This window comes from Agrilus planipennis, unplaced genomic scaffold (assembly GCF_000699045.2).
Source record: "Agrilus planipennis isolate EAB-ADULT unplaced genomic scaffold, Apla_2.0 scaffold134, whole genome shotgun sequence".
Taxonomy (NCBI): domain Eukaryota; kingdom Metazoa; phylum Arthropoda; class Insecta; order Coleoptera; family Buprestidae; genus Agrilus; species Agrilus planipennis.
This window is the reverse complement of record NW_020438860.1, coordinates 764,525-787,460: the sequence shown is the minus strand read 5'-3', so window position 1 is coordinate 787,460 and position 22,936 is coordinate 764,525. Positions and strand designations below refer to the sequence as shown.

Genomic DNA, 22,936 nt, shown 5'->3' with positions numbered 1-22,936 from the left:
CCTACGAGTTCTACATGATTCAACGTTTCGTTATCGTGTGTGTTTCTTCTCACCCTTGTGGAATTAGGGAGGGCCTCCCCGAACGACTTCCCTTGGGCTTAGCTATTTAGTTGATCTTAAAAGTGTCTTATACACTTTTCGCGAGTCTACTCTAGCGTTACTTCCTTTCCGACAGGGTACAGTGGGTTATCTGGAATAGGAGCAATAGGCGACTGCCCAGCTTGCCTTGGTGAAATCTGTCTGATCTTTTCTACCAAAGCTATTAGTATTTGCCGTTGGTCCTGTTAATTTGCACTATTTGCTTTCAGATAATGAGGTATTCCTTAAGAAGAACGAAGACGTCATATTTTTAGCTTTTTATTGTATTTTCTTTGAAATTTCGTATGTTTTCTTGTCTTTCTTTTACAGGTATCTTGTTTATTACTTTATGAACTGTTATATTATGTAATTGTAACTTAGAATGATACTTAAAATGTTTTTAAATTAGTCTTTTGGCATAAATGTTAAAATTTAAGTATATATGTTAATAACTTTAATAATTAGAAGTAGTTTGGGTGGATAGGGTAGCTATAAGGGGAGATGTGGAGGCCACAGAGGGTTAGGGGGCTTTTTTCTCTCTAATCTTGTGTTTAAATAGTAATATGAGGCTTTTTATTGCATTTTCTTTGAAATCCTAATTGTTTTCTTGACTTTCTCTTATAGGTAGTTTTGTTTTTTAACTTTTATAAGTCGTTACGAACTGTTATTTGTTAGACATTTTCTTTATATTATGTATTTGTAATAAATGTAAACTGTGTCTAAATAAAAATCGATTATCTTTGAGTGATCATTATTTTGTTGTTTTAAATAAATCTGTTTTATTTTCCTGAATGTTTTGTTATGGCCCTCTGACGTGGACAAAAATAAACCCGAAAAGCCCTGAAGAACAATAAGTAGAGAAATTGTATAAATTTTGTTTTTACTGGCGTCCTCTTACGATTAGTAGCTGAACTATATCGAATAACAAAAAATTATTATAGAAAGTTGATCCCGCGCTAAAAGTTTAAACCCAAAAAAAGACCTTATGCCACTTATGCTCTCCTAATACAAATGTTCAAATTTAAGTCAAATTAATTCTAATCCTACTTTTATTTCTTCTTGTTACGCCAATGACGTTTTACATACGTATGAAGTTAGTTCCAAATATGATAGAGCACCAATCAGCATCAAAAATCTGGTACTCATCGAAGACGAGCTCATAGAGATATTGCAAGCTGTTGGTGAATTATATATCGGAATCTGGTTCGTATTTGCTTCGTCTGGTTACTTTACGTTAAAGTGGTCTTTATTAAACAGCATTGAATCATGGCATCATCCGAAGGAATTGGTGTTACAACCGGTCAACCAAATTTACACAAACAGGACCTATCTAAACTTGTAAGTTTTATGAAAACTGTTTTTTTTTTGTAAATTTAATATCTGAATTTGTTCCTGAAATTTTAACGTAACCTCGAATTTGGTATGGTATATTTTGAACTTCGACATTTTCTTATACTGTTAATTTTAGGATGTAACAAAACTTACAGCACTATCGCCGGAAGTTATTAGTAGACAAGCTACAATAAATATCGGAACAATTGGTCATGTAGCTCATGGGAAATCAACTGTGGTTAAAGCTATATCCGGTGTTCAAACAGTTAGATTTAAAAATGAATTGGAACGTAACATTACTATAAAATTAGGTATGTTGTTTAAATATATAGTATAATTTCTGATTTTCTACTAGTTATTACCATTTGTTTTAATTTTTTTAAATTCTAATGTGTCTGTCTACTGTTAAATTCTAATAGAGTTGTTTCTTATTGATTTTCAAAAATGTAACCCGTTCACATCAAATAGTAATTTTGGTTAATGTTTTACAAAACTTGTTATTTCATTAATTATTATATTTTAATAATTCGTAAAACAAACCTTACAGAAAAACTGCAATTTGATGTGAACGGGAAGCCAATAATACCAGAAGGGATTCTGAAGAGGAAGATTAATGAAAAGGACAAAACAATTCCTTCAAAGAAGAACCACTTTACTGAACCAAAAACAAAAGTGAAAGTTAAAAGGAAACATCAAGCAATTGATCAAGAGATTTACTCAAAAGAGTATATAGTGGAACAAATATTAGCTCATAAATATGAAAATGGGACTCACATGTTTCTTGTCAAATGGAAAGGGTGGTCTGAGAAGAACAACACCTGGGAGCCATTACATCATCTGGAACGCTGTCCATCAGTTCTGGGAAATTTTATCACAGATATGCTGGGTAATCAAGCATTGAAGAGCTTATGTAAAATGCTTAAGGTGTCCAATAATTTTCCCGAAAAAATCCTTGAAAGCCTTATTCCATCGGAAGGATTTTCTGCCCTACCAAAAAAACTTAGCATTCAAAGAGAGCTTTTGACAGTGCTATCTGCTTGTCCAAAAGAAAAACATACAAAAAAACTGAAAAGAGGCAAGGAAGCACTTCTAATTTATTTTTTGCATTTGAAACGTGAAATACAGCTCAACCGTCTGGCGATTTGGGAACAAGAAATGAACAAAGTGGCTTGTGAGAATGCAGTTATTAAGGTAGAAAATAACGTAGACCTGGAAGGCCCCCCCATAGACTTCGTTTACATCAATAACTATCGGCCCACCGACGGTATCGTAATCCCCGATAATCCTCCTATCGGTTGTGGATGTTCGAAATGTTCAAATAAAGAGAAACATTGTTGCGGAATGTTTCAGCAACAAACGTACCGTTTCCCTTACAATTCCAAAGGAAGAATCAATCTTCCAAAAGGTACGCCCATATATGAGTGCAACAAAAGTTGCAAATGCGGTCATGATTGTCGCAACAGAGTGGTACAAAGAGGGCGTAACGTTCCTCTATGTATTTATCGTACAAGCAACGGTTGTGGCTGGGGCGTTAAATGTCTACGAAGAATATACACTGGCGAGTATGTATGTGAGTATGTTGGTGAAATAATTAGTCATGAGGAAGCCGAGAGGCGCGGTGCTCTGTACGATTCGCAAGGACGCACCTATCTTTTCGATTTGGATTTTAATTCAAACGATAACCCGTACACTGTGGATGCTGCACGTTTTGGTAACGTTTCCCATTTTATAAATCATTCCTGCGATCCTAATTTGTCAGTGTGGGCAGTCTGGGTCAATTGTCTCGACCCAAACATTCCGAAGTTAGCTCTTTTCGCGACTAGAGAAATANTTATATTATTTATTAGTAATAGTTATACTACTTTTCAATTGCATTATTATGATCACATTATTATCTATGATTCACCAATGGCGCACGCGCATTAGTAATTTCAATGAAAAATTAAGTATTATATGTGATTATTACTAATAAATAAAATAAAGATAATTTTTGCTTAGCATTATAGGTCAGAGAGCTCAGTCGTCAAGTACAAATGACGTGTAATCTATTGTAGTTTTTGAATAAATTGATATTGAATTTGCACCTGTACCTGAAAATATTTTTCTTTGTTTTAACAAGATTAATAGACGCGCAATTATGATACTTAGATATTTACAACTCGCAAAGGATGCAGAATTAATTGGTATGGTTTAAATCAGAGAATTATTAATATCGGGTGCTAATTTCACAGAACTGTGGACATACATAATTGTAAACGAAATAAAATACATTCTATGGTCTTCACTGTCAATACTTTTTTATTTTTATATCCCGCAATGGGTGTGCTGCTTATTGCCCCGAAACCGATGCTATAATGCGTAAACTTAATCTATGGCGTAAACGAAAATAGACACCTTTTCATATTTGTAAGATGGAAATGTAAACTAACTATAACGAGATAAAATAGGAAATTGATTTTATTTGTATCAAATAAAATGGTTTAAAAAATTAACGTTTTTTGCCTTTAATAAAATTCTATGATTTCATGTGCGTAATGTGATAATGATTGGATAGTATTGGAATGTTGTCATGTAATAATAGTACTTTTCATGTTTTCATTTAAAAATTGATTGGAACCACACTTTGAGAAGGAAATGGATTTATTTGGAGAAATTGTAGAACCAATTAGTCGCGCTCTTTGGAGTGACGATTTTATGGAGTATCCGGAAAATATTGGGTAATTTTGTTTAGCTTTACCCAATTTCTATCAATGTGTTTTTAATAAGCAGTTTTATGTTCAGAACCCAACTGCAATGGAAGAATGATGTAATGACAGTACCAAATCGAATAGAAACATTGATTGTTATTGAAACGAATGAGTTACTTGAAATAGTTGAACATTGTTTGCCAGTGAACAAAACTGCATTGAATAAATTAAAAGAAGTACAGTTAGAAGTATACGACATGCAAGCCAGTACATATATAGTTCTCTGTCGCTTTGCTACAAGTACAATTTACACAGAGGTTTTAAAAAAATACTGGTAAATAATTTTGAATAATTAACATTGTATTTAAATTTTAGATAACTGAAGTTTTAGAGAATTGGTTAAAAAATAGCAACAACATTGTCTGCCTCACATCAAAATGTAATGCTATATATCAAGATGATTGTCACATTAATGAAAAGAATACATTTATAAGACATCTAACTGTTAAACCCATTACAAATACATTTTCACAAGTTCTAAAATCTCCCAATTTAATAACAGGTTTAGCAGCAGGAATATTAACATACAGCATGATTAATGGGCTTCACTGTACATCTTTTATGGTGTATTTAGAAGTGGCTCCATTGGATTCCATAAATACAAAACATGTGTTGGATTTACTAAAATGTTATTATAAAGGCCCCATTAAACCTTATAAATTGTCAACAAAGTTGCCAAAAAATAATGTATACATGTAACTCATATTTTCTAATATGATTAAATGATCAATAAATGTAATGAAATTTATGTATTTTTATAATTAAAAAAATTAATGTAACAATGTGAAATTTAAGGGGCATGTAATTGTGTGATTATAAAACATTATGACCATGTATAAGTTTTAGTTTCAGCAGTATACTTTAAACAATCGATGCTTTCCACGCGCTTCGAATCAGCAGAGCAAAATTGTTTTAAAATTTTTGAATTAAGGCCGCAATCAGATAAATTTACTTGTCCAAAAACCGCACTACCCGAATCGACTTTTCCTTTTTCAGCTGACGAATTTGAAAAATTCGATATTTTCACATGACAAAGAGGCACTGTTGACTTAATATTAGCAAATGTTGCTGTAAAACTTTGTTCTCTGGGATAAATTTCGCATAAATTGTGTATTGCATGCGGTAAAATCGGACCGTTTAGTTCCAACGAATAATAATCAACGTTATCGAAATGTACTTTGCTTTCACGTACTTTTATGGAATTCAAAGTGGCTCCGTTAAATGCTACAGGGGCCAATAGCGTCGGGGGAATTCCAGCTAATGGGCCCGTCGTCGACACAGCACTTTTACAATTCAGTAAAAAATTAAAAAAAGAGTTTACCTCTGCTCCCTCAATAACAATTAAACTTTGTTCACTGTTATCAACTTCACATTCTCCTTTGAACTTCATTTTTTGCTGCTTGTAATTGATTTGCTTAATTTCATCGGCGTTCATGCCCAAACTGAGCAACCAATCTTCCTCATCATCACCTTCATCTTCTTCGTCATTTAATTCCGAATCGACCACAGTATCTTGTGTTGTAGTTTCATAGCTAAGGAAGTACAAGCTTTAGTTTATTTTTATCAAAATAAAAGTCACTCACCTACCCTTGGTCACAGTTTGGTTTTTTCTTAAGAGGCATTTTAAATTCAATTTCTTCTTGTCTCAGTAACTGCCTGAATCCTCTAGTTGTTGGTGTCACCATAACATGCAATTCTGAATGTCCACATATCCCTGCAGCTCTGAATAGTATTGTATAGTTATTAGCACAAACATAGAAGTAAGGACACTGCCTAGTACGAATCAGTTGAAAAAGGGACCTTATACTATCTGACCAGGCAGTTTGAAGACTGTGTTTAATTGTAGTGGAAATAGGCATACTGGTACCTAATAAATATAATTTTTATTTCATAAGAAACTGAGATCCAATGAAACAGCAACACTTACCAGATGTAGAAATTTTTGTTGAAGTTCTAGGAAACAATTTAAGCCAGGGGAAAACAGGCTGTTGCCAATACAAGCAGCATTGATGAAACTTTGCATTAGAAGAGGTGTCAAGAGTAATTTCTGATGTGCTGCCCAAGCACCTAACAAAACTAGTGATACCTGAAGCTTCTTCGCTGATTTTTAACTTTTGATTCCACGGAAACGGTCTATCAGATATAAAACGCATTTTTGATTTTAAAGACCAGTCGACAGGAATCCAGGATTCCCCTTTTATAACTTTGGACCTTTCAATGTGTACATTATCATCAATTCCATTCAGTACATTAGCAAAAGAAGTTGCACTATGAATGTTTGCCGTTCTCTCACTGGTAAAATTAAATAAAGTAAACAATGTCTGGTCTGCTGATGCCTCTATGTCGGTTAAATATGTTTCAGTTTTTTCGCGTTTATTTGAAGTACTACAAACAAACGGATTTTTACGCTTTTCGGATTTTTTTGTGCTTACATTAATAGATAAAATATTCTCCGAACAGGGGCATAATGCATTATTTTTTGAACAATTTATTCGGGCTTTCAGCTGCTTCTCTTTTAATTTTAAACAATACAAACGCATAACTTTGTTGGGGTCCTTCCATTGGTTTGACTCTGAAGAAAACGATTGTTCATTATGTATATCACAAGGTTTGTTCATCTTTTTACGTTATCTGATAATTATTTTTTGTGAAATGTTCACTTTAAAACTAAAACACGTTAAAATTTAATTCATCTTAATAAAGACATAAATTCTAATTAACCATACATCTTAACATTTGAGGTTAAAACCATAGATAATTTTAGAGAAATGTTTGACGTTTTCAATGTTTCTAATATTCAGTGTTTATACTGAGTAAGTAGCATAATAGTACAACCTAAAATCTATGACCACAAATTATTCATAAAATGTGTTAAGGTTATATGTGTAACAATATGAACATAGAATATGATAAATAGTAAGTATGCAATAATACTACTTGATAAGTAAATATTGGAATATTTTGTCAATTTACGGTTAGTAGAAAGCGTAATAACATTGAAAAATATAGTAATGTCGTGTGCATTAAAATTTTTATGTTTTAAAAATATTCTGCCAATACGACATATCCAATCCGCAAAATTTCTTCATTCGCAAAGATATATAACAAACAATATTCGAAGACTATTCCCTCAAAAAGTCCCGATCAAGACAATTTTTATCAGGAATATAAAACGGCAAAACAGTATCAAGACAGAGTTGGCATGTGAAAAAACAATTTCTAAATCAAAGGCAGTTGGGTATTGGTTGTTAGGGTGTAGTGGAATGGTTATTGGTGCTGTAATATTAGGTGGTGTTACTAGATTAACAGAGTCTGGTCTATCAATGGTTACTTGGAAATTCTTAGGTGAAAAGATTCCTAAGTCTGATGAAGAGTGGATTGTAGAGTTTGAAAAGTATAAACAATATCCAGAATTTAAATACAAGAATCATACTATCACTCTCGGAGAATTCAAATGGATTTGGTACATGGAATTTGCTCACAGAATGTGGGGTAGAACTTTAGGACTTGTTTTCTTAATGCCCGCTATTTATTTCTGGTCAAAAGGAGCATTTAATAAAACAATGAAGATCCGTGTGCCCATTTTTGGTTGTTTGATTGCTGCTCAGGGACTTCTAGGGTGGTACATGGTAAAATCTGGCCTAGAGGATAGGTTTCAAGGGGAAAATGATGTTCCTAAGGTTTCACATTATAGACTCGCCTCCCACTTAACTTTAGCATTTATTTTGTATTCGTTGTTTCTATGGTCTGCCTTAGATCACCTGTTGCCTGCACAGACATTAACTAATATCAGTCAACAGAGTTTAAAAACAGCAGGAACATTTAGGATGCTTGCTCATAGTTGCAAGGGATTTGTATTCCTTACAGCAGTCTCTGGTAGTTATTTTTCTAATTGTTTCTTTTTATAAAATAATTTTGATGTTTATCTATATTTGAAGGTGCTTTTGTTGCGGGTTTAGACGCTGGTCTCGTTTATAATTCCTTTCCAAAAATGGGCGACAAATGGATACCAGAAGAAGTTTTAGCATTAAAACCGAAAGCCTCCAATTTTACAGAAAATCCGGTCACAGTTCAATTAGAGCATCGCCTTTTAGGCACTACTACTTTGTGCTTGATAAGTGGCTTGTGGCTTATGTCAAGGCGTCTGATCCTTCCGCCTAGAGCTTATGCAGCTGTAAATACATTAGCGATAATGGTATGGTTCCAAGTAACCCTAGGCATTACCAGTCTGCTCACTTACGTCCCCGTACCAGTTGCGGCATCTCACCAAAGCGGATCTCTTGCGCTATTATCGTTTGCTGTTTGGCTTACTCATGAACTCAAAAGATTACCTAAAGCATTATAAATTAATAAACTTGCGTATATTTCTTTTACACATGGTATACAATCTTGTTTGTTTGTTCATTAGTATTACAGTATAGGAAAAGCAACGTTTACTTTGTATAAAAATGAATGTGAGATAGTTATTTAATCAAGATCTGATTTTTAACATTTCAATGCCCCGACCGAAACATAATGCATAACTAGTCTCATTACTTTTATAAAATTCCATTCCTTGTATATCTGGTACGGAAATAAAAAAACGGTCGCTAGTTTTCAGGTGTAATTTGTTTCCGTCAATTTTTACGTTGTACATGATAAATCGTTGATCTACAGATACACTAAACAGGCGATTATCTGATAAACACAAACCAGTAATTTGTGCACAATGTGCAGTATTATCGTTACAACTCATAATAACATCGAAGTCAATTTTATAATCATTATCTTTACCTGAAACTTGTAGAAGACTTGCATTTATCATATTATCGTCACCTCCCGTCACAAGCAACAAACGTTTTTCGCCCATTTTTCTTAAAACAATACTATTAACAGCATTCTGATGTAGTTTAAATGTTTTAAACGGGAAATACTCGGTTTGTTTTAATTCTTCTGACTCTGATTCGTTGAGAATGTTTCTTAAATCGACAAACATAACATGACCACTTGTTAACGTACATATAAGCATGTCGGTTTCTAAAAATTTTTCGTGAAGCAATTTTGTAATACATCTCGACTTCGAAAGGCACCCACGATGAATACATTTTATTTGATTTTTTTTTTTAATCGAAAAAATAAGCAAACACCCATCCGAACAGGCGGCAATTAAATAAACGACATCATTCTTCTTTAAAACTGACAAATCCATAATTCGCGTCTCCGATTCCCATTCTTTGGTAGTTTCGTGAAAAGAATGTAATTGTTTACAATCGATACGTGCGATTCTTCCGTTTTCTGATGAAATTCTCAAAGTCCAAGCGATAATTTGCGCCCTTCCGCCAGCGGTAAAAAGATTGAATTCCGTAGTTTCCCCAAAAATTCTTCGTTTTATGCAACGAATGCATCTAATGCTTGACAAATGAGACTTTAAAGTGGAAACAGTCTCAAGCGAACCTGTTTTAAAACAACCAATGGATATTTTTATGGTTGTGTCTTCACCACCTGAAATGAGTACGTAATTCTCCAGGTTTTTGAATAATATCAGTTGGCATGCGTTTATTTCTTTTGTATGAAAACTGCTAATAATTTTGGTCGGAAAGACTGACGATTTTTTATAATCATTCATAAGAACTGTCTTGTCCTTTAAATAAGAAAATCTCAAGTCGTTTAATGAAGTCTTGAAGTCCCAAGATCTGTGTCTTCCGCCGCATTTAATTTCCACAACGATACGTCGAGATTTAATATCCCAAACTGTGAAAATATCTCCGCGAAATGACAAGATTAAAAGCAAATCGTCACAAGCAGATAACTTTTCTAACCAAGACATGGGTAACTTATCTGAACAAGTAGGAGACAATTTTCTATCAAAATCGTATGTTTTAACGATTCCATTTGCACCTAAAATAATAGATAAGAGAGATTCTACGAAGTGGATAGATGTTAATTACAAATCTTACCCAAACTTAAGACCTTTCTGTTTATACTATTGTACGACAGGTGTGTGATTCCCAGATGATTGTGAGCTTTTTTAATAGTTTGCACCGGATACAAACGATCCAAAATGAAAAGATGAACGTTTCCTTTCCGATCTCCGACAATTAAATGGTTTTCTCCACAAAAAGTGGCGGCAGTGCTACATCTTTGTTGACTATTCGGCAGTTTAAATACGGATCGTAATACAACTTCATTGGGATCGTATAGCTCCCATAAAGATAGTGTACCGTTTCTGCTGCAGCAGAGAAAAGTGTTACATGTGAGCCAATGGAATGAAAACACTCTGCCTAAATCGGGAACTTTGTGAAAACATACATATTCCAAATCGCATCCCATTTCTTTGTAAATGTGTATGTTACCCGTAAAACCTACATAAAGTAATATTTTAACAAAGTGAAAAACAGAAAAAGAAAACAATTACACTCTCACCGCAAAGACTTAATAACCTTCGACACTGAGATACTTCCATTAAGGAATATTTCATTAACTCTTCATGAGTGCCAACAAGCATTAACTTGTTAGCCCTCTTGTGGTAATAATACAACGAGCCCTTGTCTGATAATATAGCTAAATTATCACTTATCATGTAATTAATCTTTATAGGTTTTTCTCGATTAAACATTGATATACAATGGACGTTATCATTGAAAAGATATGTATCAAATGGCAAAATAGTGACACCACCATCACTCCCTCCTACTATTATTTCTTTTTCATCTTCGTTATAATCTATTGCCCAAAGGCAATTTCCATCTTGGGCTTTGAATCTTCCCACATTTTTCCCATTAAAATCCCACAAATTTATTACAGAGTCTTCACCTGCAGCAATAATAAAGTTTTCAAGGATTTTACATCTAAACACCCTAGATGAGTGGCCATGTAAAGTGTGTTTTAATTTTACACTATTAACATTTATCATGCCTGTGGAAAAATCACATTTTTTGGTTTGCCACACTTTCAATGATCTATCATCTGATGTGGAACAAATAAAGCCAACGTATGGATTATAATCTATGGAAAAAATGGCTCCCTAAAGAAAATAGTAAAAAAAAAAACAGTTTTCAAAAATACACCAAATAACAGTAGAAGTTATACCTGATGACCTTTTAATGTTGTCAAAACCAAGCATAGTTCATTACTTTTAACATTAGGACTCCAAATAAGTATCTCATTGAAAACTGTACCTGAGAAAATAATCAACTTTCCCAGCCTTTTACCAGCTATATGAGCACTGTATAAAATACATCTTTCTTCACAAACACTTTCACATACATTCACAAAATCTTGACAATTCCAAATAACAAGCTTATTGTGCATAGAAACTGCAGCAATGGCATTATCATTATTTATCCATTCTGCTGTTAATAGCCAATCAGGATAATAAAAATTGGAGGTTAATTTCTTACACAAGCCATTATTATGGTTAAAAGAAAAGATAACAAACGTGTTACACCCGCACACCAAAACTTTATCTGCATTTGATGAAAACTTAATGGTAAAGACAGGTTCCTTTTTGAATGCATTCACTACTTGTACAGATTTGCTTGTTCTGTTTGTAATATATAAACAATTTCCAATTCCTACAATAAGAAAATTTAAAAGACCTACTTCACTGATCTAATATATTACCGGCAAAAATATATCCTCGTACAAAATTTATGGCCGTCACATCTGTTCTACTAGTAAGTGTAGATATTTGTACTCCTGACATTTTACGGTAGACGTTTATCAAGTAATAAAGAGATATTTTTTCATTATTGATTGAAATAAAGAAAAGAATTTAAGCTGTTAAACATTAATACTACAACCGACCATAACACCCACTTTCAAGTTTCAATATGGATACCATAGATAATAGATATATAAAGGGTAACATCAACGAACTCATAGATAATAGAACTAACTTAACACCCATGGAGATTAACAATCATAGATACTTAACGATAAGTAACATGAATTAATGAATTATTTTTGACAGCTACTAGTATTGCATCAACATACAAGTTATTTATGGAAAATAGTGGCTCAAGTGTGTTTTAACACGGGAATTAGAACAAACTAAGAAATTTCTTATTTAAATAATTTAGAAAATAATACAATAAACAAACCACTTAAAGTAAATTTTAATCAAAATTTTTCGAATTTCTTGATCACTTTGGTATTTTTTTTTTATTGTCCGTCATCTCACAATTTATCAACATCCGTTTAATACTTTAATGTCATCTATAGATTCATATATTAATGTCATCGATGAGAGTCATATAAAAGGTGTTTTGTGAGAATTATTCAAGAAATACCTTTATTTTGAAAATTTTATAGTCGCGAAATTATGGACGTGTTAAATACCCATTTGGATACGATTCGCGTGCCTGAGCCCCTCGATAAAGTTTACAAGGATGAATGTTTGTTTTCGTTTGACAATGGGGTACCAATTTTTTGAGGTTATCAATAAAATAAGAAATAATTAATTTTAATTGTTTTAGAATACAGATACGGGTTTATTCATAAGCCTCACGTCTTTTTGGGGATTAGGAAAAGACTATGTTGAATTGTACCACAGGAAAACAGGGCATTCGGTATTTTTACATATAAAAAGGGAATGGTATAAAGTAAGTGGTGTCTTAACAGTATCTTGAGTAATAATTCTAAAAGAATAATTCAATAGGTTCCATCCTCTTCTCAGGGAGATGGTCCAGAAAAAAAGATAACCAGGTTAGCAATAGGCATGGAAGGTGGATTTGATCCATCAAAAGAGAATAAATTTGAATTTCGAGAAACGTATACCATAGTAATTTTACCTAGCTTTAAGTCTCTGTCTTGGCCAGATTCTCAGTTTCCCGATATCGTAAGTTATCTGTGTCGGTAAAAATAGATAACAATGGTGTATTGTTTTTAAACTTAAGATTAACAAATCCGTGAAGAGAATACTTAAAGCAGAGTCGGCCAACAAGTTAGCAGAGCTAGAAGCACTTCAGGGAACTTGGGATGGGGAAGTTAGAGTTGTTAGTAAGCATGCTAAAGACTTAAAACAGTTGGACAATGGTAAAAAGATTCCCCCTACTGGCTGGAAATGTGAAAAATGTGAGAAGACTGAAAATTTATGGTTAAATTTGACCGATGGCTCAGTGTTATGTGGACGCCGCTTTTTCGACGGTTCTGGAGGTAATAACCATGCAATTCAGCATTTCAGTGATACAGGATACCCACTGGCTGTGAAACTAGGAACCATTACCAAAGACGGAAAAGCAGATATTTTCAGTTATACAGAAGATGATATGGTAGAAGATCCTTACATAAAAGAACACCTCGCCCATTGGGGTAAAAAGAGACATACACTTTTCGAATGTGTTTTTCTGTAATGGGTTATTGTAATGTTAATAGGTATAAACGTAGCCACGATGGAAAAGACGGAAAAATCTATGGTCGAATTAGAATTGGAGCTTAATAAAAAGACCAATGAATGGGCAATGTTACAAGAAAGTGGAAGTAAACTAAAACCGGTCTATGGTCCCGGCTACACGGGTATGATTAATTTAGGCAATTCCTGTTATTTAAACAGCGTTATGCAAGTGCTGTTTACCATTCCCGATTTCATAAATCGTTATGTAGATCAAGCCGGTCAAATCTTTGAAATGTTCAACATCAATTCCTGTCCAGCTGATGATTTTAACATTCAAATGTAATACCAAAAGTTAATATTGGTTAAAGAAAATAACAACGTACACCTTCTTATGTTTGCTCAGGGCCAAGATAGGAGTAGGTTTACTATCAGGCAAATATTCGATAGCGCCGGACGAATCGAAGCCCGATTTTAATGGCATCAGTCCTCGAATGTTTAAGACATTGGTGGGTCGTGGACATCCTGATCTTTCCACTAGCAAACAGCAGGACGCCCAGGAGTTTTTCTTGCACGTTGTCAAATTATTAGAATACAATAACAAGAATCGAATAAATCCTGCAGATTGTTTTAAGTACAAAGTCGAAGAACGAGTCCAGTGCGTATCATCAAAAAAGGTCAAGTACACGTACAGGTCGGATAACATTTTACCCTTGAGTATATCACTCGAGGCTGCCGTAAATAAAGAGGAGGTTGTTAATTGAAGAAATCAATTTCAAATGCAAATTTGAGTTTTGTTTATATTTAATTGGCAGGTGTCCGCATATGAAGAAAGAAAAGCTCAGTTAGAAGCAGAAGGCAAAAAAATTGATCCAAGTCAAGTGGTCAGACCTCGAATAAAATTTATTTCTTGCTTAGAATCGTTTGCACAGTCCGAGTTAATAGAGCAGTATTTCAGCACAGCCGTGAATTCTAGAACAACGGCCAGAAAGTAAAAATCAACATACGCTAATTATATAACTTAATTAATCGATATCAATTACAGGACGACGCGCATTGCCACCTTTCCCGATTATTTGCTGATTCAACTGAAAAAATTTACACTTCGGGAAGACTGGGTGCCAATAAAATTGGACGTTGCCGTCGAAATGCCCGACGTAATCGATTTGTCGTCCTTGCGAGCTACCGGACCTCAACCAGGCGAAGAAGAAATGCCCGAACTAACGGGAAGTCTGCCTTCGCCGCCTCCTATTGACGATCTCGTCCTCAAGCAACTCATGGATCTGGGCACGTTATTCATTTACTTTTCGTTTGTTTTCTTAAATTAATGTTTTTTTCTTCTAAAGGATTTCCAGTCGATGCATGTAGACGAGCCATTTTCTTTACGAAAAATACAGGAGTAGAAAACGCAACGGCATGGCTCTTCAAACATATATCAGACAGCGACTTCATGGAGCCGTTCATGCCGCCTGGATTGGAAGGACTGTCAAAGGTTACGAGCGATTTTGTGCCTGATCGAGATGCTGTGGACGCTATCAAAGGAATGGGATTTGCCGAACAACAGGCGGTCAAAGCATTAAAAGCGACTAATAACGAACTCGAACGTGCTGTTGATTGGATTTTTTCGAATCAAGAAGAAGTGGAAGATACAACAATTGCCAGTAATGAAAGCTCAGAATACCGTGACGGAGGAAGTCGTTAGTATTCCACGTTTCCATGTGTAATGAAATAACAGTTTTATCAATTATTTAACATGTATGATGTTTTAGAATACCAGTTAGTGGCTTTTATATCACATATGGGAACGTCGGCAGCGGCAGGTCATTACGTCGCTCATATTTACAAAGACGGTCACTGGGTGATATTCAACGACAATAAAGTTGCTTTATCGGAAAATTTACCCAAAGAACTTGGATACTTATACCTCTACAAACGTTTTTAACGAAGTGTCATTATAACTTTGTAATTCTTTTCTATTTGAATACATTTATTATTTGTATACAATCAATACACATGTCAGAATTAGTGAAATAAAAAGTAATTCAAAGAAAGTTTATCAAGTGTATGCTAAATTTCAATCTTCAATTAAAGATGTAATTAAGGAAAAAAAAGAATCTTTTTACATTGTAAATTGATTTTCGGCTCGCGGAATTAAACCTGCAATAGAGAGTCGATACGTAAGTTTTATTAACATCAATGCACTGTTGGCTGCATAACCAAAAAAGGATTAATCAAATAACTTAACCTAAGTTTTATTTTAGAGTTATTGTTTTGTACACTCACAAATATTAAAAAGTAGTTTGAAAAGAGAAATATACGAGGAACATATTTAGTTTTTGTAAGAAACTTATTTTATTTTTGAGTTATGCTTATGATAGATTGTGAAGTGGTTATTTCTCAAACCATCTTTAAGTAAGATGAGAATGTATTGTGCTCTACGTTCCAGTAAAAGGCCGTCATAATTATACTAAAATATTGATAAGATTGAAATTATTACTATTATCGTTCATATTGCAGTTAAAATGCGTATAATTATGAATATTTAGAACAACAATAATTACGGCGAACCATCTAGCATCTAGTTACAAATATGGCAGCTTCATCAACAGATATTGAAGATTTTTTAAACGGACCTTTAATTGCATGGGTAAGTTGTATGTAAAAGAGCTACCTTGCAATATTCTACAACTGTTTTGTTTTACAGCTATCAACGTGCGTTAGAAATCCTGACCGTTTGCAAGTTTATGAGTCATTTTTTGATGGCTGGCCATTCAGTGAAGTTTTATTACAAATTGATCCAGAACCAACACAACCACTGCCTACTGTCAGTGCTCAAAATCAGAATTCTGTTGTTGTTGCAAGAACAAAAGTATTTCTTTCAATTTTCAAATCTATCAAACAATTGTATGAGGTAAAGAACTGGTTATAATTATTGTAATTTCTTGCATGAACTATATACATTCAGCTATTAATTTACTGATTGCTTTAGGAAGAACTGCAACAGGTAGTTATAGCTTCTCCTGACTGCGTTATTATTGGAAAAGAGCCAAATTCGTTGGCAGCAATCGAACAACTGAAACTTTTGCTGCTGCTACTGCTTGGTTGTGCAGTGCAGGGGCCAACAAAAGAAAAGTTTATAGCCAGGATAAAAGAACTGGCCCTAGATTTACAACATGATATTGTGGAATGTATCAAGCAGGTAATGAGTTTTGTTTAAATACAAACAAAATATGCAAATGTAATTGAATTTGTATCTGTTTTTAAACAGATAACAGAAAGTCAAACATTAGTGCTCACATATGACTGGACTGAACAATCCCCTGAACACCTTTATGCCCATGTTAGAACGTTGGTTTGTGAACGAGACGCTATGTTAAATAAATGGGTAGCAGAACTGAATGAGTCAATGTCGTCCTCTTCGCAAGACAAGTCTAAAGTAAATACTTGTAATGAGGGCGTAGATAATAATCATTTAGCGGTCGAACTTGCTGATATGAAAGCCAAGCTTCGAAAGCAACGTCAGGAACTGGAAGAGAAGTCCGAACTCTTGACTGAATGTAAGGAAGAAGTCGATCACGTAAAAAGTTTACTAGCGAAATTGCGAACGGAAAATAGTGACCTGTTGGCGGAAGTCAGAAAGGCCAAATTATATCGAGACGAAGCCGATGCCATGCGAGAGAAAGCCGAAAAAGCGGACCGGTTAGAAATGGAGACTCAAAGATATAAGTACGTGAAAATATTGCATTTTTGTATGTTAATCCTTTGTATGCACATATATTGTAACGTACATTTTCAGAGAACGTTTAGCAGACGCGGAATTCTACAGAGTTCGTGTAGAGGAACTTCGAGAAGACAATCGTGTTTTACTTGATACGCGAGAAATGCTCGAGACCCAATTGACAAGGGCGCGACAACGAGCCGATCGCATACTCGAACTGGAAGCTGAAATCATTACTTGCAAGCGGAGTATAAATGAAATAGCTCTTGTTAGTTAAATAATAATAATTAAGTTTAAGTAATGCCGCGAAATGAAAATTATATTTTTGAATAATTTTTTGTCAGGAGAGAGATGCTGCTCGTGAAAAAATTCAGGAACTCATGGACGAGAATCTTCAACTCCAGCAGATAACTAAACTAGCTATACAGGAGGCCGCGACAACCACTATCACAGATTCCGAGCCAGACGAGGAAATGAACTCTGGTGATAACAGTCTTTCTGAACAGTTAACGAATAACGCTCAAGCTCGAACTCTAAAACTCGAATTAGAAAACAGAAGACTCCTGTCCACGATTGAATCTTTAAAAGAAGGAAACTTCCACGAAACATCAAACAAGCTATTGGAGACTGAAAAAGAAAAGAAACGATTCTCTCTAAAGTGCGACCAGTTACAAAGGAATGTGGTAAGATTAACAAAACAAAACGAAGAATTGGAGAATTTATTTAAAAACGCCTTGCAAGAAAACAAAAAATTACAAGAGACAATGGATGCGGGAAAGGCTATTTCAGACAGACAAGTACGTAGAGTAACAATAAATCATCAATCATTCAGAACATTTATTTAATTCATATATACACATATATAGGATCACTTCGTTGTCCGCCTGTTTGTCAAGACCTTTTTTATATTGCAGATACAAGAACTTCAATCGGAACGACAAAAGGTCGAAGATTTAGAAAAGTCGGTGGATAGTCTTGCAAAAGAGAAGCAAAGAATTAACAGTTTGTATGATAGCGTGAAAAAAAGGGCAGATGATGCAGAAAAAATGCTTTCTCAAGTGCTGAACGAAATTCAAATTCTTCAGATGGAGGTGGAGAGAGGGAAAGAACGGGAAAAAGGCGAAAAAGAACGCAATGAACGAATAATATTGCTTGAAAAAGAGAATTGTACTATGCAAAAGGAAATAACTAAATTAAGGGAGCTTTTAGAGGTACTTTTCTGTTTATTACTATACTTTTTCGGTTAATTACATAACTGCTGTTGTAGACAAAAGACGTGATTTTGGACGAGAAAAATCTCAAATTTGAGAAACAAGTCAAAGAAATAATTCGTTTGAATGAAGAAAAAGAAATGGCTCAAATGCAAATAGAAAAACTACAAGAATATGAGCACAGAGTACAAGAGTTGCTTTCTCAAACCGCAGTTTACACTGATACAATCGCGACACTACAAAAAGATCTTGTCTCTGAAAAAATAACGAATGAAAAGTTTAAAACGAACTTGGAAAAGCTCGGACTGAACCTAGATATTCTCGATAACGATGTGAACGTTATTATTGAAAAGATGCTCGATAATCCAGATATTTCAAACAACATCTCGTCTATGTTATTTATTCGTCAGCGTACCGAAAAACAAAACACGAAGTGTCCCGAAAAAAATGTACATGAAGAGAAGCAGGGTGAAAAGGATGGCCAATTGGATCTGTACAATCAGACGGAGACGATTGTCTCTACTGTGACTGCCGAGTGGAATAAACAGTGCGAGAAGCTTACGGCCGAAATAATCAATTTACAGCAGACCAATGAAGCTTTGCAGGCTGAAAATGCACAAATGAAAGTCGACTTGTCTACATTAACTTCCAAAGTTAATTCGTTAACAACGCAACAAACTGCACTTCAATTGGCCAACAGCCAACTCGTCGTTGAAAAGGAAGAGGTATGTAAATTATGAATTATTTCAATGCTTGTACGTGCCTAACAATATGTATTTCAGTTAATTAACGAACGAAAAATCCAAATACAGAATAGTGAAACACTTTTGCTAGATCAGACTACTTTACGAACGTTGCACGAGCAACTGAGCTCCGAATACGAACAGCTGAAACATGAAATGGATCAATACAAGAAGATAAATCGGGATTTGAAAAATGAAACTCGTTTCCTTAAAGATTCTAATGCTGGGCATGAAAAGAAACTTCATGAACTTTCGGCGGAAAAAGATGCACTTAGAAACGAATCTAAAAGCCTCATAAATCTGCGAGCGGAACATTCCAAACTGAAAGTAACTTTTGTCGATGTTTCTGTTAATGTTTAAATTTATATTAATCAATTAAAAATTCAGGATGATTTCAAGAACCTCTTCACGGCCAGCGAACGTTTAAAGACCGAGTATCGTATGCTGCAGGAAGAATATAAAAAATTGAGAGCTGAATCAGGAAAACTACGTCTAGGTCATACGGAAATGCAAGGTGAATTAAGTACCAGATCTGACATTTTAGCTGGACTGCAGCTTGAAAACGCAAAACTGCAACAACGGTGCGATGTACTTAACACAGTGTATTTTAAAAAATGAAATATGTATTTAATAAGATACATTTTAGCTTTTGTTCGAAATGAATACTTCTTTAGATGCCGACAGACGTGCTCTTATGGATCACGTATCGCAGCTTTTGTCACAATACCATTCCCTTCTCACTCATTCCCTGGAGGACAAGGAACAATTTCATATGGAAGAAAAACAGTTCACAGACAAACTAAACAATTTGTGCCGACAAAAGGAAAAGCTTGAAGAAAAAATTATGGAACACTATAGAAAATTGGACAACGCGTCTGCTAAAAAGTATAGCCGAAAAATGTTTTTTTTTATATATTATTACTGTTTAATTTTATTTTGACATAACAGAAAGGGATTCGGGGCTACACTGGTACGACGGGTGCGAAAAGCGGGTTCCGATATTATGAACAAAGTTCCCAGTAGAGTAAGTAAATAGGAACAATAAAAGAAACATTGAAAAAGTCAATATGAAACTGTTAGAACCGCAGATCTTGGCACGAAGACAACAGATTGACCCAGTCTCAATTCACTTTAGCGGGTGGGTCTGGTGGGGAGTCTGGGGGTAACGATTCGGACAATAGTATGGAAGAAACGGGCGGACAGAAGGCTGGCACCATTGCCGGAAGCTACCAGATACAGCCTTCTTTCAAAAGGTCAACCGGTAGCCTCCACATTCACAAACCAAGGGACGAAATAGCTCTGCGTCGTTCCCAAAGGGAGTTCTCATCACATAGGAACAGCCTTACAAGTATTACAAAACGGAAAAATGAATTCAAAGGGATCGTTATTACTTATTATTGTTTAAGATGACGAAATTTACATGGCACCTCATCATCTACAGCCGTCGAGCGCGATAAGTTTGGGTTCGGTGGGTTCCAGACGTACTGTTTACCTGTCAGAAGATGAGCCTGCGAGTTCGTCTACCACTAAAAATGACAATGTCCTAACAACAAGACAGTCGTCACCTCCGCCCCCTTTGCTTGTTTACAACAAAATTTCGACCGTGTACGGAGAACCCCAACGATCAATAGCGGCTGTTGAACATCAGAATACAAATGCAGCAAACACGACGTCCGACAAAGACGCGACATCAGCGAAGAAAAAGTCAGACGGTATTAAGGAGACAACGGCAACATGGTACGAATACGGGTGCGTATGACGCATTGAAAGAAGAAACTTTAAAACAACACTAACTGGAACGTATACAAAATATTAATTGGTTACTATTACTTAATTAATGATAGACAGTTCACATTATTTAATTTAAGACGTCAGAGTACGTTTTAATTTTCATCATATCGTTTTATATGCAAATATATTGTATACGGCAAAAGGGCAAATGACGCATAAAATTGATTTCTTTTTTCTTTGTTTTTAATTCAATCCAGGTCCAATTACAAGAACGATAAATAAATTGATGGTGTTTCAATTAGCAAAATTATTAGGAATGAAGAAGAAAAAAACGTTATGACGTGTAACTACCATTGCATTTAAATATTCCGCCCTTTTTTTCGAAATAAGAATTTAGTAATTAATTAGTATAATGTTATATGTATCCTTAATTTATTGATGAGTTGTCTTTCTTATATAATATCGCTTTAAACAATAAAAAAGACATTACAAAAGGATTTTAGTTTGCTTCTGTAATGGACAAAATGTCTTAAGGTAATTAAACTTTCTAGTAAGACTTACTTTTTTACAAGGTAAAATCGATGCCGTTAACGCTAACGCTGCTTCCCACTGACACTTCCATCGGCAGTTTGGACACTACACTCTACAAAATAACTTTTAGTATAAATTCGTGCAACACCGTAATGAAATTTTTATATTATACCTTTGCTTTGCCATCGTTACAATTTAAAAACCCTACACTCATTGTTTCTGTGCTATGGCCCCACATCACATGTCCCTCCTTAGACGGTTTAACATGTAGCACCAATGCGCCGCCTAACTTTTCAGACACATCCCATAAAAATCTCGAGTCTAAAAATGAGAAATAAATCTTCTATGTGGACAATTTTCTGATGAGAGCAGTTACCAATAAAATTTTCTATCATTGACTTATGAAGTGTGGTAACAGGACATGCAGCATGTTTAATATCCTTTGCTATTTCTTTAGCTAACTGGGTTCTTATTAAATACTCTCCACAGCCAGTTGTAGATACTGCCACTGAATTTTCTGATGTAGAATTGAAACTGTCTGCCCATACTCCACATGCATACAAAGCCCCCTGTCCAACACGACCTGGTTTTTTTAATATCAATCCTCCTGAAATACTCTGCCAGTTCAAAATAGCAACTGTACTATTTCAATAAGAATATTACAAACCTGAACTGCATCCGGATGCTACATGTCCATCTTTATCAACACACACTGCACCCACAGTATCCATAAGATCCTTATATTCAACAGCAGTCTTTTGCTCAAGTAATGCTTTGTATTTTTTCATTCTTTTAAATGAAGATTGGCTCATCAAGTACTTTTTGGGCACTGTTTTTATGCCAACATTTTTGGCATATTTCAATGCCCCATTACCTACTAGAAATGTTGGTGGTATAAGTCCTAGGGGTAATTTCTGTGTTTGCTTACAACAAATTTCGTATGCTAATTCAATTGGATTTTTAACTTTTTGAATTGCACCACACCCCCCATATAACAAAGTTCTACCATTCATTATAGCAGCATCACATTCCACATATCCATCGATTGTTAAATTTGACCCTTTCCCAGCATTTGTAAGCGAATTATTCTCTAAAACTACTTTAGTAATGTGTCAGACTTATCATTTAATAATAATCCAATAATGTACCTGTAATTGCTGCCTTAACTGCTTCAAGTGAAGTTCCACCATCGTTTAAAATCTTTGCACTAGCTCTGCAGGCTTGTCTAGATAGTTTATTATACTGACGACGGATTTTTTCACTGTGATATCCTGCACCACAATGAACTGCAATAACTCCACTCATGTTTTCCAGAGTATCATTCATTTATTAAAACTAAGTAAATTTCAGAAATGTTTATCATTACCACTTTTTTAAGGTTAAATAACTCTTTGAATACTTCATAGATAATAGGAATATTTCGTGGGCATACTCTTTAGTTAAGCATAGATAACTATTTTTGAAATTACAGATGATTGTGTCTAGATAACAACAACGGATATTTTCTATTATTTATTAATGCTGTCTTTGCTCAC

General features: G+C 34.6%; 9 protein-coding genes across 16 annotated transcripts in view; 6 read left to right on the top strand and 3 right to left on the bottom strand.

Annotated features, from left to right (window-relative positions):
* LOC112903912 (histone-lysine N-methyltransferase Su(var)3-9-like) overlaps nt 1–353 on the top strand; it is a 5,140-nt gene extending 4,787 nt beyond the window's left edge. Inside the window, exon 9 of the mRNA XM_025973273.1 lies at nt 309–353. Coding sequence (XP_025829058.1) covers nt 309–353 — 45 coding nt within the window. The remainder of the gene's footprint in view (nt 1–308) is intronic.
* Nucleotides 354–1,287: 934 nt separating this feature from the next.
* LOC112904067 (histone-lysine N-methyltransferase Su(var)3-9-like) lies at nt 1,288–3,336 on the top strand. The gene is made up of 3 exons (XM_025973271.1): nt 1,288–1,416; nt 1,547–1,721; nt 1,958–3,336. The coding sequence occupies exons 1-3, from the start codon at nt 1,345–1,347 to the stop codon at nt 3,334–3,336; spliced, it is 1,626 nt and encodes a 541-aa protein (XP_025829056.1). The 5' UTR covers nt 1,288–1,344.
* Nucleotides 3,337–3,719: 383 nt separating this feature from the next.
* On the top strand, nt 3,720–4,905 carry LOC108739068. Of its 2 annotated transcripts, none has more exons than XM_018472769.2 (3): nt 3,720–4,127; nt 4,180–4,414; nt 4,473–4,905. In XM_018472769.2, the coding sequence occupies exons 1-3, from the start codon at nt 4,045–4,047 to the stop codon at nt 4,854–4,856; spliced, it is 702 nt and encodes a 233-aa protein (XP_018328271.1). In that variant the 5' UTR covers nt 3,720–4,044; the 3' UTR covers nt 4,857–4,905. The 2 variants fall into 2 exon arrangements, with proteins under 2 accessions (XP_018328271.1, XP_018328272.1); XM_018472770.2 differs by having other exon boundaries at nt 3,722–4,127; nt 4,192–4,414.
* Nucleotides 4,878–6,921, bottom strand: LOC108739065 (protein downstream neighbor of son homolog). Of its 2 annotated transcripts, XM_018472767.2 has the most exons (4): nt 6,784–6,921; nt 6,085–6,729; nt 5,745–6,024; nt 4,878–5,689 (listed from the first exon to the last, which is right to left on the bottom strand). In XM_018472767.2, the coding sequence occupies exons 2-4, from the start codon at nt 6,695–6,697 to the stop codon at nt 4,981–4,983; spliced, it is 1,602 nt and encodes a 533-aa protein (XP_018328269.1). In that variant the 5' UTR covers nt 6,698–6,729; nt 6,784–6,921; the 3' UTR covers nt 4,878–4,980. The 2 variants fall into 2 exon arrangements, with proteins under 2 accessions (XP_018328269.1, XP_018328268.1); XM_018472766.2 differs by having other exon boundaries at nt 6,085–6,921.
* Nucleotides 6,922–7,016: 95 nt separating this feature from the next.
* Nucleotides 7,017–8,532, top strand: LOC108739067 (cytochrome c oxidase assembly protein COX15 homolog). Its single transcript, XM_018472768.2, has 2 exons — nt 7,017–8,033; nt 8,096–8,532. The coding sequence occupies exons 1-2, from the start codon at nt 7,169–7,171 to the stop codon at nt 8,500–8,502; spliced, it is 1,272 nt and encodes a 423-aa protein (XP_018328270.1). The 5' UTR covers nt 7,017–7,168; the 3' UTR covers nt 8,503–8,532.
* Nucleotides 8,401–11,985, bottom strand: LOC108739064 (WD repeat-containing protein 6). 2 transcript variants are annotated; one of them, XM_018472765.2, is made up of 6 exons: nt 11,760–11,985; nt 11,226–11,710; nt 10,560–11,160; nt 10,094–10,498; nt 8,931–10,034; nt 8,401–8,488 (listed from the first exon to the last, which is right to left on the bottom strand). In XM_018472765.2, the coding sequence occupies exons 1-6, from the start codon at nt 11,839–11,841 to the stop codon at nt 8,469–8,471; spliced, it is 2,697 nt and encodes an 898-aa protein (XP_018328267.1). In that variant the 5' UTR covers nt 11,842–11,985; the 3' UTR covers nt 8,401–8,468. The 2 variants fall into 2 exon arrangements, with proteins under 2 accessions (XP_018328267.1, XP_018328266.1); XM_018472764.2 differs by lacking the exon at nt 8,401–8,488 and having other exon boundaries at nt 8,500–10,034.
* A 374-nt stretch (nt 11,986–12,359) lies between these two features.
* Nucleotides 12,360–15,523, top strand: LOC108739062 (ubiquitin carboxyl-terminal hydrolase 5). Its single transcript, XM_018472759.2, has 10 exons — nt 12,360–12,555; nt 12,614–12,739; nt 12,796–12,975; nt 13,034–13,448; nt 13,512–13,809; nt 13,874–14,219; nt 14,283–14,458; nt 14,513–14,754; nt 14,814–15,164; nt 15,237–15,523. Exons 1-10 carry the CDS (start codon nt 12,460–12,462, stop codon nt 15,407–15,409), a joined length of 2,403 nt encoding a protein of 800 aa, XP_018328261.1. The 5' UTR covers nt 12,360–12,459; the 3' UTR covers nt 15,410–15,523.
* A 10-nt stretch (nt 15,524–15,533) lies between these two features.
* Nucleotides 15,534–22,809, bottom strand: LOC108739063 (threonine aspartase 1). 4 transcript variants are annotated; one of them, XM_018472761.1, is made up of 6 exons: nt 22,550–22,796; nt 22,069–22,500; nt 21,778–22,008; nt 21,574–21,722; nt 21,432–21,513; nt 15,534–15,624 (listed from the first exon to the last, which is right to left on the bottom strand). In XM_018472761.1, the coding sequence occupies exons 1-5, from the start codon at nt 22,725–22,727 to the stop codon at nt 21,436–21,438; spliced, it is 1,068 nt and encodes a 355-aa protein (XP_018328263.1). In that variant the 5' UTR covers nt 22,728–22,796; the 3' UTR covers nt 15,534–15,624; nt 21,432–21,435. The 4 variants fall into 4 exon arrangements, with proteins under 4 accessions (XP_018328263.1, XP_018328265.1, XP_018328262.1 ...); XM_018472763.1 differs by lacking the exon at nt 15,534–15,624 and having other exon boundaries at nt 21,281–21,513; nt 22,069–22,278; nt 22,550–22,809; XM_018472760.1 differs by lacking the exon at nt 15,534–15,624 and having other exon boundaries at nt 21,281–21,513.
* On the top strand, nt 15,674–21,104 carry LOC108739061 (coiled-coil domain-containing protein 88B). Of its 2 annotated transcripts, none has more exons than XM_018472757.2 (14): nt 15,674–16,114; nt 16,172–16,378; nt 16,457–16,666; nt 16,736–17,193; nt 17,264–17,453; nt 17,530–17,982; nt 18,100–18,396; nt 18,453–19,121; nt 19,179–19,466; nt 19,527–19,653; nt 19,814–20,024; nt 20,088–20,163; nt 20,220–20,487; nt 20,546–21,104. In XM_018472757.2, the coding sequence occupies exons 1-14, from the start codon at nt 16,058–16,060 to the stop codon at nt 20,896–20,898; spliced, it is 3,864 nt and encodes a 1,287-aa protein (XP_018328259.1). In that variant the 5' UTR covers nt 15,674–16,057; the 3' UTR covers nt 20,899–21,104. The 2 variants fall into 2 exon arrangements, with proteins under 2 accessions (XP_018328259.1, XP_018328258.1); XM_018472756.2 differs by having other exon boundaries at nt 15,675–16,114; nt 19,527–19,727; nt 19,786–20,024.
* Nucleotides 22,810–22,936: the final 127 nt, after the last annotated feature.